The following is a 12709-nucleotide window of genomic DNA, read 5'->3' as shown; positions in this document are numbered from 1 at the left end:
TTAGTTGTCTTTCTCCATAGGCAGGGTGTCTAGGTCCATTCTTTCTTGGATGCCTAGTTGATCAGGGTTCTGTTTCAACACGAGTGTGCCCATATGGTGGAGCTTGTCAACTTCAAAAAGCTTGTCAGCTTCAAAAAGAGCCAGTTGATGCTGTCTTTAAGTATCTGGGCCTTCACTTCGACACCCAGCAGGGTAGTGCATTTCTTCCCGAGCCATGCAGTCTGAAACAGCAGCAGCACATCAGAGATCTCCTAAACCTTCCAACTTCCATGCCCTGGCATTATCTGCAGGTGCTGGAGTCCATGGCAGCCTCCTTGGAAGCAGTCCCCTGGGCCAGTGTGGACCTGCGCCCTCTACAGGAGGCCATCCTCTTTCGGTGGACTCCGCAACGTCATCCCTTTCAGATGATGCTCCTCCTGGAAAGAACCAGCATGCAGAATTCTGTGCCGGTAGATTCAGAGAGCAGCTGTCCACAAGGGCAAGCTTCTTCGGAACTCTTATGACGGATGTCAGCCTGTTGGGTTGGGGTGATCACTGCAGGGATCGCTTCATTCAGGGGTAGTGGTCTCCTTGTCAGTGGTGTTGGTCGATCAGATGTTTGGAGCTTCAGGCATTACTCGTTTCCAGCCCACTCTGGAAGGAAAAGCAGTGCAAGTGTTCTCAGACAACACCATGGTGGTGGTGTATATAATTCAAGGGGGCACATTAAGTGTTCCCTTTGGCCAGGAGGCTGTTTTGCTGGGCAGAGTTACTTCTTCTGTCTCTCTCAACGGCGCACGTGGCGGGAGTTGTCAGACTTCCTCAGTTGACCAGTCCTGGGCCTGGGAGAATGGTCCCTCTCACTGACAGCATTTCCATCTGATCGTACAGCGCTGGTGTCGGCCCCAGATGGACTTGATGGTGTCAGTAGAGACCTTGAGGGTCAGGCACTTCTTCAGTTAACAGAGTGTGGAAACTTAGGGCTGGATGCCTTGGTTCAGCCCTGGCCAGCTCACGAGCTCCTTTGTGTCCCCTCTATGGTCTCCGGGTGGTCAGCTCATCCACTGGATAGTGATGCATCCCAGCTTCGTGATTCAAGTTGCTTCGGACTGGCTTCATCAGTGGTTTGTAGATCTTGTCAGTCTTCAGCGGGACAGGAAGCTCAACCTCCCTCTCCCTAGCAACCTTCTCGGGCAGGGTCCAGTGCCCATGGACACCTACAACGCTTTGGTCTTCCAGCTTGGCTCTTGAGCGCAAAGCCTTGATGAGGCGTGGTTCTTAAGAGGAGGTCCTCTCAATGCTCTTGAAATCCAAGAAACCCTAAATGATGGCTTCTTATGCCTCAGCCTGGAAGGCTTCCCAACAGTAGTGCGCTAAGGACTGGGTGGTGCCTGAGTGGGCTCCCATCTCTGGCTTTTCTTCAGGCAGTCTTCGATGAGGGTCTAGTGGTGACCTCCCTTAAAGTTCTGGTAGCAGGCTTTTCGTGCTTCCAGGCACGCAGGGGTTCTAGTTCGCTTCCTGCTCATCCGGATTTGATCGGGTTTCTGAGAGGGGTGAGTTGTTTGTGACTTCCCATGCGTCATCTTTCCATTCGTGGAAAAGCTGGCAACACTACCAGTACCCCCTTCCTTGTCATGGATTTGTTCAGGTATGTTACTTGGCTTTGGGACTGAACTACAAGGAGCTCTAACGCTCGCTCTCTGAGGTGGGAGGAATATGTTTGGATTTCTGCAGCTCCTGGATTGTGGGAGTGAATTGAACATCTAGGGTACTGAATCCTCCAGGGACTAACAGAAGATTATTGAAGGTGAAAACCTAATCTTCCATTTTATGCTGCTTATCCTAGGAAAAAGCAGTGGATTTCTCTTATGAGTGAGTGGCATGGGGAAGAAGGAATTTTGGGAGTGGGGGAGTGTGTTCAGAAACAGAAGAAGGAAGATTGTGGTAGCTGAAGTAAGGATGGAGAAGATGTGGTATTTAATACATAAGAACATAAGAATTGCCGCTGCTGAGTCAGATCAGTGGTCCATCATGCCCAGCAGTCTGCTCACGTAGCAGCCCCCAAGTCAAAGACCAGTACTCTAAATGAGTCCAGCCTCACCTGTGTACATTCCAGTTTAGCAGGAACTTGTCCAATTTTGTCTTGAATCCCTGGAGGGTGTTTTCCCCTATAACAGACTCCGGAAGAGCGTTCCAGTTTTCTACCACTCCGGGTGAAGAAGAACTTCCTTATGTTTGTATGGAATCTATCCCCTTTCAACTTTAGAGAGTGCCCTCTCATTCTCCCTACCTTGGAGAGGGTGAACAATCTGTCTTTATCTGCTAAGTCTATTCCCTTCAGTATTTTGAATGTTTCAATCATGTCCCCTCTCAGTCTCCTCTTTTCAAGGGAGAAGAGGCCCAGTTTCTCCAATCTCTCAATGTACTGCAATACCTTAACCATTTAGTCGCTCTTCTCTGGACCCTTTCGAGTAGTACCGTGTCCTTCATGTATGGCGACCAGTGCTGGACGCAGTACTCCAGGTGAGAGCGCACCATGGCCCGGTGCGGCGGCATGATAACCTTCTCCGATCTGTTCATAATCCCCTTCTTTATCATGCCTAGCATTCTGTTCGCCCTTTTCGCCACCGCTGCGCATTGCGCGGATGGCTTCATCAACTTGTCAATCAGAACTCCCAAGTCTCTTTCCTGGAAGGTCTCTTCAAGTACCGCCCCAGACATCCTGTATTCGTGCATGAGATTTTTGTTACCGACATGCATCACTTTTCACTTATCCACGTTGAACCTCATTTGCCATGTCGATGCCCATTTCTCGAGCCTGATTATGTCACGTTGCAGATCTTCACATTCCTCCTATGTCTTCACTATTCTGAATAACTTCGTAACATCCGCAAATTCAATCACCTCACTCGTCATACCAATGTCCAGATCGTTTATAAAGATGAAGAGAACGGGTCTAAGCACTGAGCCCTGCAGCACCCCACTGGTGACGCTCTTCCAGTCTGAGTATTGTCCATTTACCCCCACTCTCTGTTTCCTATGCTCCAGCCAGTTTTTAATCCACGTGAGTATTTCACCTTCAATTCCATGGCTCTCAATTTTCCGAAATAGTCATTCATGTGGAACCTTGTCGAACGCCTGCTATGGAACATTCCAGATATGGAATGTCGACCTGGATCGCCCTTGTCTCTCTGCCTGTTTACTCCCTCCCTCGAAGAAGTGCAGCAAGTTCGTCAGACAAGATCTGCCTTTGCTGAAACTGTTCTGGCTGGTCCTCATCAGACCTTGTCCGTCAAGGTGATCAATGATGCGGTCCTTTATCAACGCCTCTACCATCTTTTCCGGTACCGAGGTTAGACTCACCGGTCTGTTCCTGGATCTCCCCTCAAACCTTTTTTGAAGATCGGCATAACATTCGCCACCTTCCAGTCTTCCGGAATCTTTCCCGATTTGATCAACAGATTGGCTATTAGTTGAAGTAGTTCAGCTATAGTCCCTTTTAGTTCCTTGATGACCCTCAGATGGATGTCATCCGGTCTCGGGGATTTATCGCTTGTAAGCCTATCGATCTGCCTGCATACCTCTTCTAGACTGACCATCAACCCTGTCAGTTTCCCATCTTCGTTTCCAGCATATAGCCTGATGGGTTCCGGTATGTTGTGTATATCCTCTTCAGTAAATACAGACGCAAAAAATGTGTTCAGTTTGTCGGCGATTGCTTTGTCCTCCTTTAGTATTCCCTTTATTCCATAGTCATCCAATGGTCCTTTGCGGGTCGTTTCCCCTTATTATATCGAAAGAACGGCTTGAAGGTTTTTGCCTCCTTGGCTATTTTTTCCTCGTAGTCTCTTTTGGCCCTTTTTACCACCTTATGGCACCTGTGTTGATGTTGTTTGTGCTTATTCCAGTTTTCATCCGTTCTTGACCTTTTCTATTCCTTAAACAAAGTTTTCTTGTCTCTGATCATTTCCTTCACCTCTACAGTGAGCCACGCCGGTTCCTTGTTTTTTTCCCTCTTGGATCCCTTGTTGATACGCGGTATATATAGATTTTGCGCCACGGTGACTGTGTCCTTAAAAAGGGACCAAGCTTGCTCTAGTGTTTTTACAGTGCTTATCCTCTTTTTAATCTTCTTCCCCACCATGAGTCTCATCCCTTCGTAATTCCCTTTTTGGAAGTTAAGTGCCGTGGCTGTCGTTTTGAACCGATGTTTCGCCCCTGCGTCCAGGTCGAAGCGGATCATGTTGTGATCGCTGTTTCCCAGCGTCCCTTCTACTTCTACACCAGAATTAAGTCCAGAATTGCATTTCCTGTTGCATAATAGAGTTCCGTTGGCCCCTCCCCTTTTAAGGAGGAGCTCCGGTGGATGATGTCGGGTGGGTGGAGCTACCTCTCGCCGATGCCCCTTGCTCTCTCGCCTGCCTTCTGTTTCCCACCACTAATGGAAACAGGGAGGATAAGCTGCAAGGATTTTACTTTTCTGCAGTTCCAGGGAGAACATGCCAATTCTAACCAGGGGTCTTAATGATGAGGCATAATACAGTGGTGCCTCGCATAACGAACGCCTCGCACAACGAACGCTGCACACAACGAACTTCATGTCTTGATTCACACAACGAACTTCGTTTCACACAACGAACTTCGTTTCACACAACGAACTTCACACAACGAACTTCGTTTCACACAACGAACTTCGTTTCACACAACGAAGTCGCCCGAGCTGCCGATGTATTGCATCCTTCCGCGCAGGCACTGCAGGCAGTCGTTAGTCACTGCGCTTAACTGCCCTCTCTCACTGTATACAGTCGTCCTTTTAAGATAAACTCAATATTTTTTATATATCATGGCTTCTAAAAAAAGCAGGAAGGTGATTTCTGTTGAAATGAAACGGGAAATAATTAGAAGGAGTGAATGTGGGGTAAAACAGTGTGACCTCGTCAAAGAGTTTGGCCTCAGCAAGACCACCATTTTCACCATTTTGACAAATTTATCTTTTTTTATGTCATCTTAGCATATTTTATGCTGCAGAACGAATTATTTTTTTTAACATGTATTGTTATGGGAAAACGCGTTTCACATAACGAACTTTTCGCATAACAAACTTGCTCCTGGAACGAATTAAGTTCGTTGTGTGAGGCACCACTGTATTTACATTGATGTGCTTGACTTTTGTTTCTCTGAACTTAGTACTGGTAAATGGGAAACTGTTGACTTTCAAACTAGAACACCTGGTGATAGTTTTGCTTTCTCTTTAGAGCTTGTATTATGATATTTTCAACCAGACTTCTTGATTCTTCTACTTAAAATAGTCACTTATTGCATCATTAAGCTTCTTTGTACTCTTATTTTTCACACAGAACAAAATAGGAATTAAATTGTCACACTCAACTCAGACAGAGGCTACTTCACATATAACAGTACCTCCTCAGTATGATCCTGATGTTATCATTGTGGGTTCTGGTGTACTTGGCTCAGCTTTGGCCACAGTATTGTCAAGGGATGGAAGAAAGGTGACAGTGATCGAGAGAGAGTTGAAGGAACCCGACAGGATTGTTGGAGAGTTATTACAACCAGGGGGATTTCTTGCATTGAGAGAGCTGGGTCTTGAAGGTAAGCAAGAAAACTGCCAAAAAACAAAAGGTAAATTTTTCCAAGAGTTTAGGAACCTAAGTTTGGGAATTAGATGTTTAACTGAAAATTGAATAGCTATGAATTTTTAAATTTAGGCACCTATTTTCAGTAGGATCTAAATTTAGGGCCCTAAAAGTTAGGTGGGATCAGGTTGGGGTGAAGTTAGGAATTTTAGTGATGATTTTCAGTACTCGGTGCCAAACGTAGGTGCCTAAAAGATTGAGTCATTAAGCGGTGGTAGTATTTTGATATGAAAAATTCTATTAGTGAATTGGCCCTACTGAATACAGTGGGAAATGGAAAATAATACAGGTTTTCTGTATCAAAGTACTACTGCAGTTTAGTGAATCAACCTCTTTGTGCTGCAACTGACCCCTCTCTGCCCCTTCCCTCCCCGCTCCCTTTTAATATATATATAAAAAATTGGCAGGAGGGATGTCCACTCTCTCCTGCCACTGTACATCCCCGACCTCTCCCTAACCCCCCACACTCCCCGAACCTCCCCTGTACCTTGAAATTAGTTGATATGAGAAAGGATGCCAAGTCCCTCTTGCTCTTCAGGCTCACCACTGCAAAATGGTGGGCCTTCCCTTTCCTGGTGCCACAAGGAGTGGCCTAAGGCTCCTCCTTCTTTATTCCGGGATACAGAGGGAGGAACCCAAGGCCCTGATAGGCCCAGTCAGGCCTATGCAATTATTGCAGATAATTAAATACAGAATACCACTTTAAAACATCACTTCACTTGCCTTTTAACTTCCAAGGTAATGTCAGTAAAATATATTTAAATACATAATTGCCAGCTGAACGTTTCTGTTTATTTTGAGCTGGCCAATGAAACATAAAATATAGTATACACACAGCATGGCACTATAGTACTGTGTTAGTACTATATGAGGTTGTATACATGTTTTACAAACAAAAATCTATGAATTTTTTAAAATAACAGGCTGCTTTTTATCAATAATAATAACTTTATTCTATACTGCCAATAATTGTGCGACTTCTAGACGGTTCACATTGAAGAGAGCTGGACAAACTGAGTTACAGTATGCAGATAGTCAGTGAAATTACAGTGAATGCAGAGAAATTACAATAAACAGTTTGTTAAGTATTTCAGAGGGGACATGTTAGAAATAGAAGCAAATTACAATTGTTAAGAATTTCAGAGGGGACATGTTAGAAATAATAGAATTGTATTTAGTGTTTGTTACTGGAATTGGCCCAGTTGCCTTAGGCCCCTCCTGTGGGCGGGGCCTTAGGCGCCTGGCCCAATCAGGCCCTAAGGTCCACCATTTGGAGGATGGTGGGCCTGCCGGGCGGATGGGCTTGGGACCCGTTCATCCGTCCAACTTACTGTAAGTGAAGGGGGGTCGTGGAGGATGATCGGGGGGTTGGGGGGCCTTTCCGGGGGGGCCTTCATAGTGGTGTACGCCGTGGGCAGGAGGGCCTGGGATCCCTCCTGCCTGTATTTTAGGGGGGGTGGGGGGTTGCCATGGCAGGAGGGGTTGGGCTCCCTCCTGCCCGTATTTTAAGGGGGATGGGGGAGTCGCAGGGCTTGCGCCTCGGCAGGAGGGGTTGGGCTCCCTTCTGCAGGTATTGTGTAGGGGTTCGGGGATGGGGGGTGGATCGCGATCACGGCAGGAGAGATTGGGCATCTCTCCTGCTGCAGGTTGCAGCAGTTCGGGGGGATGGGGATTGCAGCTGGGGAGACTAGCCATCTCTCCTGCCGCGATCGTTGCAGTGGGGGGTGGGCAGGTTGCCGGGGCTGTTGAGCTGATTGCAGCAGCCGCGATCAGGTCAGCTGTCCCTATTCAGAACTTATACCTATTTTGACTTGGTTTAAGTCAAAACATATAATTTCCGACTGGGTAACCTGCTCAAGTTTTTGGTTATACTTGCTGTACGACTAAGTCTGGGTTGGCCCACCTCCCGCCCTTTCCCCTCCTCTAAAAACGCCTCTTTTTGCTCTAGGCGTTTAGAGGCAGGAAAAAGACCTAAGCTAGTTTTAGATACGTCTAAAACCAGCTTTGATTATCGGTACTTGGACAATCTGATTATCCAAGTACCGATTTAGGACACTTTTTTTACTTTTTTTTAGATTATGAACCCAATAACAGTTGTCTGTTTTATAAAGGGAACATATACACATATGCCCCCCCCTCTTGGGAAAGCTTTCTCACAAAGTTATACTTAATATGAGGTACACAGTTTTTCTTATTTTATTTCATTCTTATAGACAATAGGGGTAATAAATGTAAGCTCAACTCTCAGGTATGTCTCTATTGAAATCAGTGAAACTTAACACTTATATAGGGTGCATACACATAAGTTTATATATATACACCTTGGGAAATATAAATGCTTATTTCTGCATGTAAAATGCACTATAAAACCCAAAGTAATAGCATGTAAAATTCTGTGTCTAGTGAATTAGACCATAAGTGCCAAATGTAAATCTTTTGATCTAAATTGCTTTGTAGATGCAGTGGAAGGAATCGATGCACATGTAATACATGGTTATGTGATTCATGACCTGGAGAGCACAACTGAGGTAGAAATTCCTTATCCGGTGAGAGAAGATAATCAAGTTCAGTGTGGCAGAGCATTCCATCATGGGCGCTTCATAATGGGTCTTCGAAGACTGGCCAGGGCAGAGCCTAAGTAAGATGGACTATTTAGTATATTGCATGATATTTTAACACCTTTTATAGGGACAAAGAACTGAATATTATTTATTTAAAATATTTGTTATCCGCCAAACCCTAGGCAGCTTACAATAAAACATCCACAGTAACCAACAGGCAATTACAAAATTTTAAAAAATGATCATTCACATCAATAAATTTAACAGAACATCTTTATGATTGATCTGATATACAAGTCTTTCTAAATACAAAAACATAAATTAGAATAAAATAAATTTGAAGATTTGGGTAGTGATATGAAGTTGGAAGGAAGAAAGATCAAAGATAGGCAGACCAGACACATGTAGTATACACTTTCTACCAGCAGATGGAGACTAAGAGCTATTGGTTCAATGCCTTTTTACCCTATAAGGGGGCCTACACCGTCTACAACCTCCCTCTCCTCCTACTCTCGACCTGCCCAATGATGATGCTCGGGTCCTTCCTCTGATTCAGGTAGGCACTTGTTTACAGGAGTTTTACTGGGGGTGGACCGAGATCACGATGGATTAGTGGGTCCTGGAGGTAATTTGAGATGGGCATGCTCTTGACTTCGGCCCTTAAAAGATCTTTTTTCTCTTCCCCTTGTCGGGCCTCTTGGAAGTGGGCATTTTGTCACTCTTCAGAGGTTGGTAGAGCTCAAGGCAGTGGTTTCTAATGCCCCCTTCAGAGATTTGCACCTGGTGGCCAAGAAAGAGGGGTCTTTTAGGCCTATTATGGATCTGAAAGGTGTGAACCGGGCGTTCTGTGTCTCTTCTTTTCACATGGAGACCCTGAAGTCTGTTCAGCTCAGGGAATTTCTGACTTCTTTTGACCTGATGGAGGCCTACCTTCATATCTCAATTTGGGACTGACATCAGTGAGTTCTTCGCTTTGCGAATTTGGGAAAGCATCAATTCTGTGTGCTTCTGATTGGTCTGGTGACGGCCCTGCATACCTTCACCAAGGTTATGGTGGTGGTGGTGTTGGCCTGCGCAAGGAGGGCATCTTGGTTCATCCTTATTTGGATGATTGGTTGAATCTTGCAGTCTTTTCAGGAAAGCTCCTAAGTCCTAAGTTGCTGCAGTCGTTGGACTGGGTGGTCAACCTTTCCAAGAGTCAGCTGACTCCGTCTCAATGATTTGAGTATCTCGGAGTTCTGTTCGACAAAGCTCTGGGGAGGATGTTCCTTCCTGAGGCCCGAGTGCTGAAATTGTAGTCGCAGATTCACTCCCTGATGTGTTTTCATTGTCCCCAGGCGTAGGAATTTCTCCAGGTCTTGGGGTCGATGGCGGCAGGCTCGGGCTCACATACTTACCCTTCAGTATGCTCTTCTTCAGTGGTGGCCTCTGCAGGTTCACGAGCTGGACTCTCCCATTTCTGTTCACTGGATTGTTCATCGCAGTCTGTGTTGATGGCTTTTAGTCCTCCAGTCTGATTCAGGGAGCGAGTCTAGATCGTCCCCAGTGGACAGTGCTTCTTATGGATTTCAGACTCCTCAGCTGGGGAGCCAAGTGTCTCGGTCATTCAACTCAAGTCATTCAGGTCATTAGCTAGTCACCAGTTGGAGGCCTCTTAATCGATCAACTTTCTGGAGACCAGGGCCATTCGGTTGGCGTTAGTGGCTTTCCTGTCATAGCTGGAGGACAAAGCAGTGCGGGTTCTCTCTGACAATGCCCTGGTGGTGGTTTACGTCAATCGTCAGGGGGAGCCAAGAGTTGTCTGGTAGCACAGGAAGTGGCACTGATCATGGAGTGGTGGTAACTCACCTTCTGGACATCTCAACTTCCCATAGTGGGAGTCCAGGTGGATTTCCTCTGCTGTCATGTTATGGATCCTGGTGAGTGGTGCCTCGGGATGGAAGTCTTCGATCTGATAGTTCGCTCATGGGGTAGGTCGATGATGGACCTCATGAACACAGTTTCAACTCCAAGGTATGGAGGTTCTTTAGTTGGCACCAGGATTGCCTATCCGAAGTGCTGGATGCTCTGGTGCAGGATTGGTCAAAGGTGCCCGAGGTATGGGGAACTGGTTCGTCTGCTTGTGTCGGACCCCTGCACCTCTCGATCTACTGAATAAGGGTCCCATTCTTATGTTCAATCGGGGTCCCTTATGGCTTGGCTTTTGAAAGGGAACACCTAAGCAAGAAAAGTTATTCAAATAAAGTGGTCTCTACCCTTTTGAAAGCTCAGCATTTTCGACGTCTAGGGCTTACGTGCACATTTGGTGACTCTTCAAGGACTGGTATTCCACTTGGGTGGTCATCCTCCTTGTTGCATATCTTGGAATTTTTGCAGGATGGCCTGGAGTGCGGCCTTGCCTGGTCATTCCTGAGGGTTCAGGTGGCAGCCTTGTCTTCCTTTAGGGTCTTTTGTGCGGTCGATGGATGTCTCTTCCTGATGTGATCCATTTCTTGAGGGCTGCAAAATTGATTTGGCCTCTGGTTCACCCTTCGGTTCAAGCTTGGGATCTCAATCCGCTTTTGGTGTTGATTCGTCCTCTATTTGAGTCCCTTAGCGCCTGCATTCTGAAGGATCTTACTTTGAAGACTTTTTCTTGTAGCATTTCCTCAGCATGACATGAATAGGAGTAGCAAGCTTTTTCTTGTCATGCACCCTTGGAGTTTTTAAAGGAGTGTATGGTGCTGTGGCCTGTTCCTTTTTTTCTTCTGAAAGTTGTTTTCTCCTTTCATGTGAATCAGACGGTTGCCCTTCCGGTTTTGGTAGTCAAGAGGGTATTTTAGAGCAGAGGTAGTTATACAAGTTGGATGTCCACAGAGTCCTTTGCACTTATGTGGAAAGGACTTGAGTTCAGACGGTCAGATCCTCTTTTTAGTCTCATGGCGGGCAGTCGTAAGGGGGAAAGTGCCTCTAAGGCTTTGGCTACGTGCTGATCAAAGAGACTATCGCTTTGGTGTACCTTCTTCAAAAGAAACCAGTTCCAGATTTTCTCAAAGCTCATTCTACTTGGGGTCAGGTGACTTCCTGGGCTGGGTCCTCTCTTGTGCCCATGGTGAATATCTGTAAGACTGCAGTTTGGTCTTCTGTGCATCACTACTAGGTGGAAGTTCGGGTGCGTCGGGACACTGTTTTTGATGAGCGCGTTCTTGTGACAGCCCTTTGGGGGTATTGCTTTGGTATATCCCATCCGTCTGTGCCGGTCTGGAGGGACGATAAAGAAGGAGAAATTAGATCTTAACCAACACAGAACCCACCCTGTGTTTTGTACTTGTTGATGTGAAGAACCATTTTTTTCTCAGGATTGTGATCTCGTAATTTTTGTTCTTTTTGCCTTCCGGTCCCATGCTGCAGTTCGAATTCTCAAGCAAAGTTTTGGGCATCATTATTGACTCTACACTTTCCTTTAATGATCATCTCAACTCTCTGGTAAAAAAATGTTTTTTTAATCTTCACCTGTTGAGGAAAGTGAGATCCTGCTTCCGCCAACAACATTTTGCTGTCCTTGCTGTCTTTCCAGACTGGACTATTGTAATTCCATCTATCTAAGTCTAACCAATAAAAATCTTCAAAGACTTCAGCGGATCCAGAACACTGTGACTAGGTTGATCTTCGCAAAAAGCAAATTTGACCATGTTTCCCTGCTTCTGTCAAAACTTCACTGGCTTCCAGTGATTTCTAGGATTCACTTTAAATGTACCTGCCTAATATTCAAGATCCTACATGGCATTCTTCCTCCCCTAATTCCACTATCCTGGAATTCTTCGAGACCTGACACTACTAGATCCGCCCACAAACTCAAATTATCTTTCCCCTTGTTAAAAGGCGTCATGTATGCAGGTAAATTAGGGAAATCCCTTTTCTTCAAATTCACTGAGATTTGGAATAACCTCCCTGCCCCGCTGCTGAACCTAGGCTCATTCCAATTATTCCGAAAGCATCTGAAAACCAGGCTTTTCTCCAAAATGTAAAGCTATCTATTTAAAATGTAAAGCTAGCTATCCTCTTGATAACCTCTAATTTCTTATTATGTCCTTCCCTCATTTGAATTTACCTGTAAACCGTGCCGAGCTCTATTTTTATGGAGATGATGCAGTATACAAACTTAAGGTTTAGTTTAGTTAGTTTTTCTTTTTTTCTAGGGGAGTATAAATAGTGGCTGTGGAGCAATGACATCTGGATCATCTGGTGTAGCTGATAGACTGTGGGGTTAGTATTGGTTGCCTGTTCTGATCTTTTTCCAACAGTTGTGCTTTGTTTTGCACTGTTAACTCTTAAAAACAATAAATTCTAGACAAAGCTTTTAGTTTTGAATGGAGAATGACATGGAAACAAATTTTTCCCTGCCCCGCAGGAGCTCAATTTCCCCGTCCTGTCCCTGCGAGTTTTGTCGCTGTCACTGTCCCTGCCCCATTCCTGTAAGCTTTGCCTTAACTGCACAAGCCTTGAACACTTATTATTTTAAAGTGTTTAAGGCGT

The 12709-nt window shown here is 45.5% G+C and overlaps 1 protein-coding gene across 1 annotated transcript in view; it reads left to right on the top strand.

Moving 5' to 3' along the window:
• SQLE (squalene epoxidase) overlaps window positions 1–12709 on the top strand; it is an 86383-nt gene that overhangs the window by 13294 nt on the left and 60380 nt on the right. The window contains exons 2-3 of the mRNA XM_033929606.1: window positions 5337–5589; window positions 8091–8271. Coding sequence (XP_033785497.1) covers window positions 5337–5589; window positions 8091–8271 — 434 coding nt within the window. The remainder of the gene's footprint in view (window positions 1–5336; window positions 5590–8090; window positions 8272–12709) is intronic.

The sequence above is a fragment of the Geotrypetes seraphini genome, chromosome 2 (genome assembly GCF_902459505.1).
Source record: "Geotrypetes seraphini chromosome 2, aGeoSer1.1, whole genome shotgun sequence".
Taxonomy (NCBI): domain Eukaryota; kingdom Metazoa; phylum Chordata; class Amphibia; order Gymnophiona; family Dermophiidae; genus Geotrypetes; species Geotrypetes seraphini.
The sequence above is the reverse complement of the archived record's forward strand: the minus strand, read 5'-3'. Positions and strand labels throughout refer to the sequence as shown.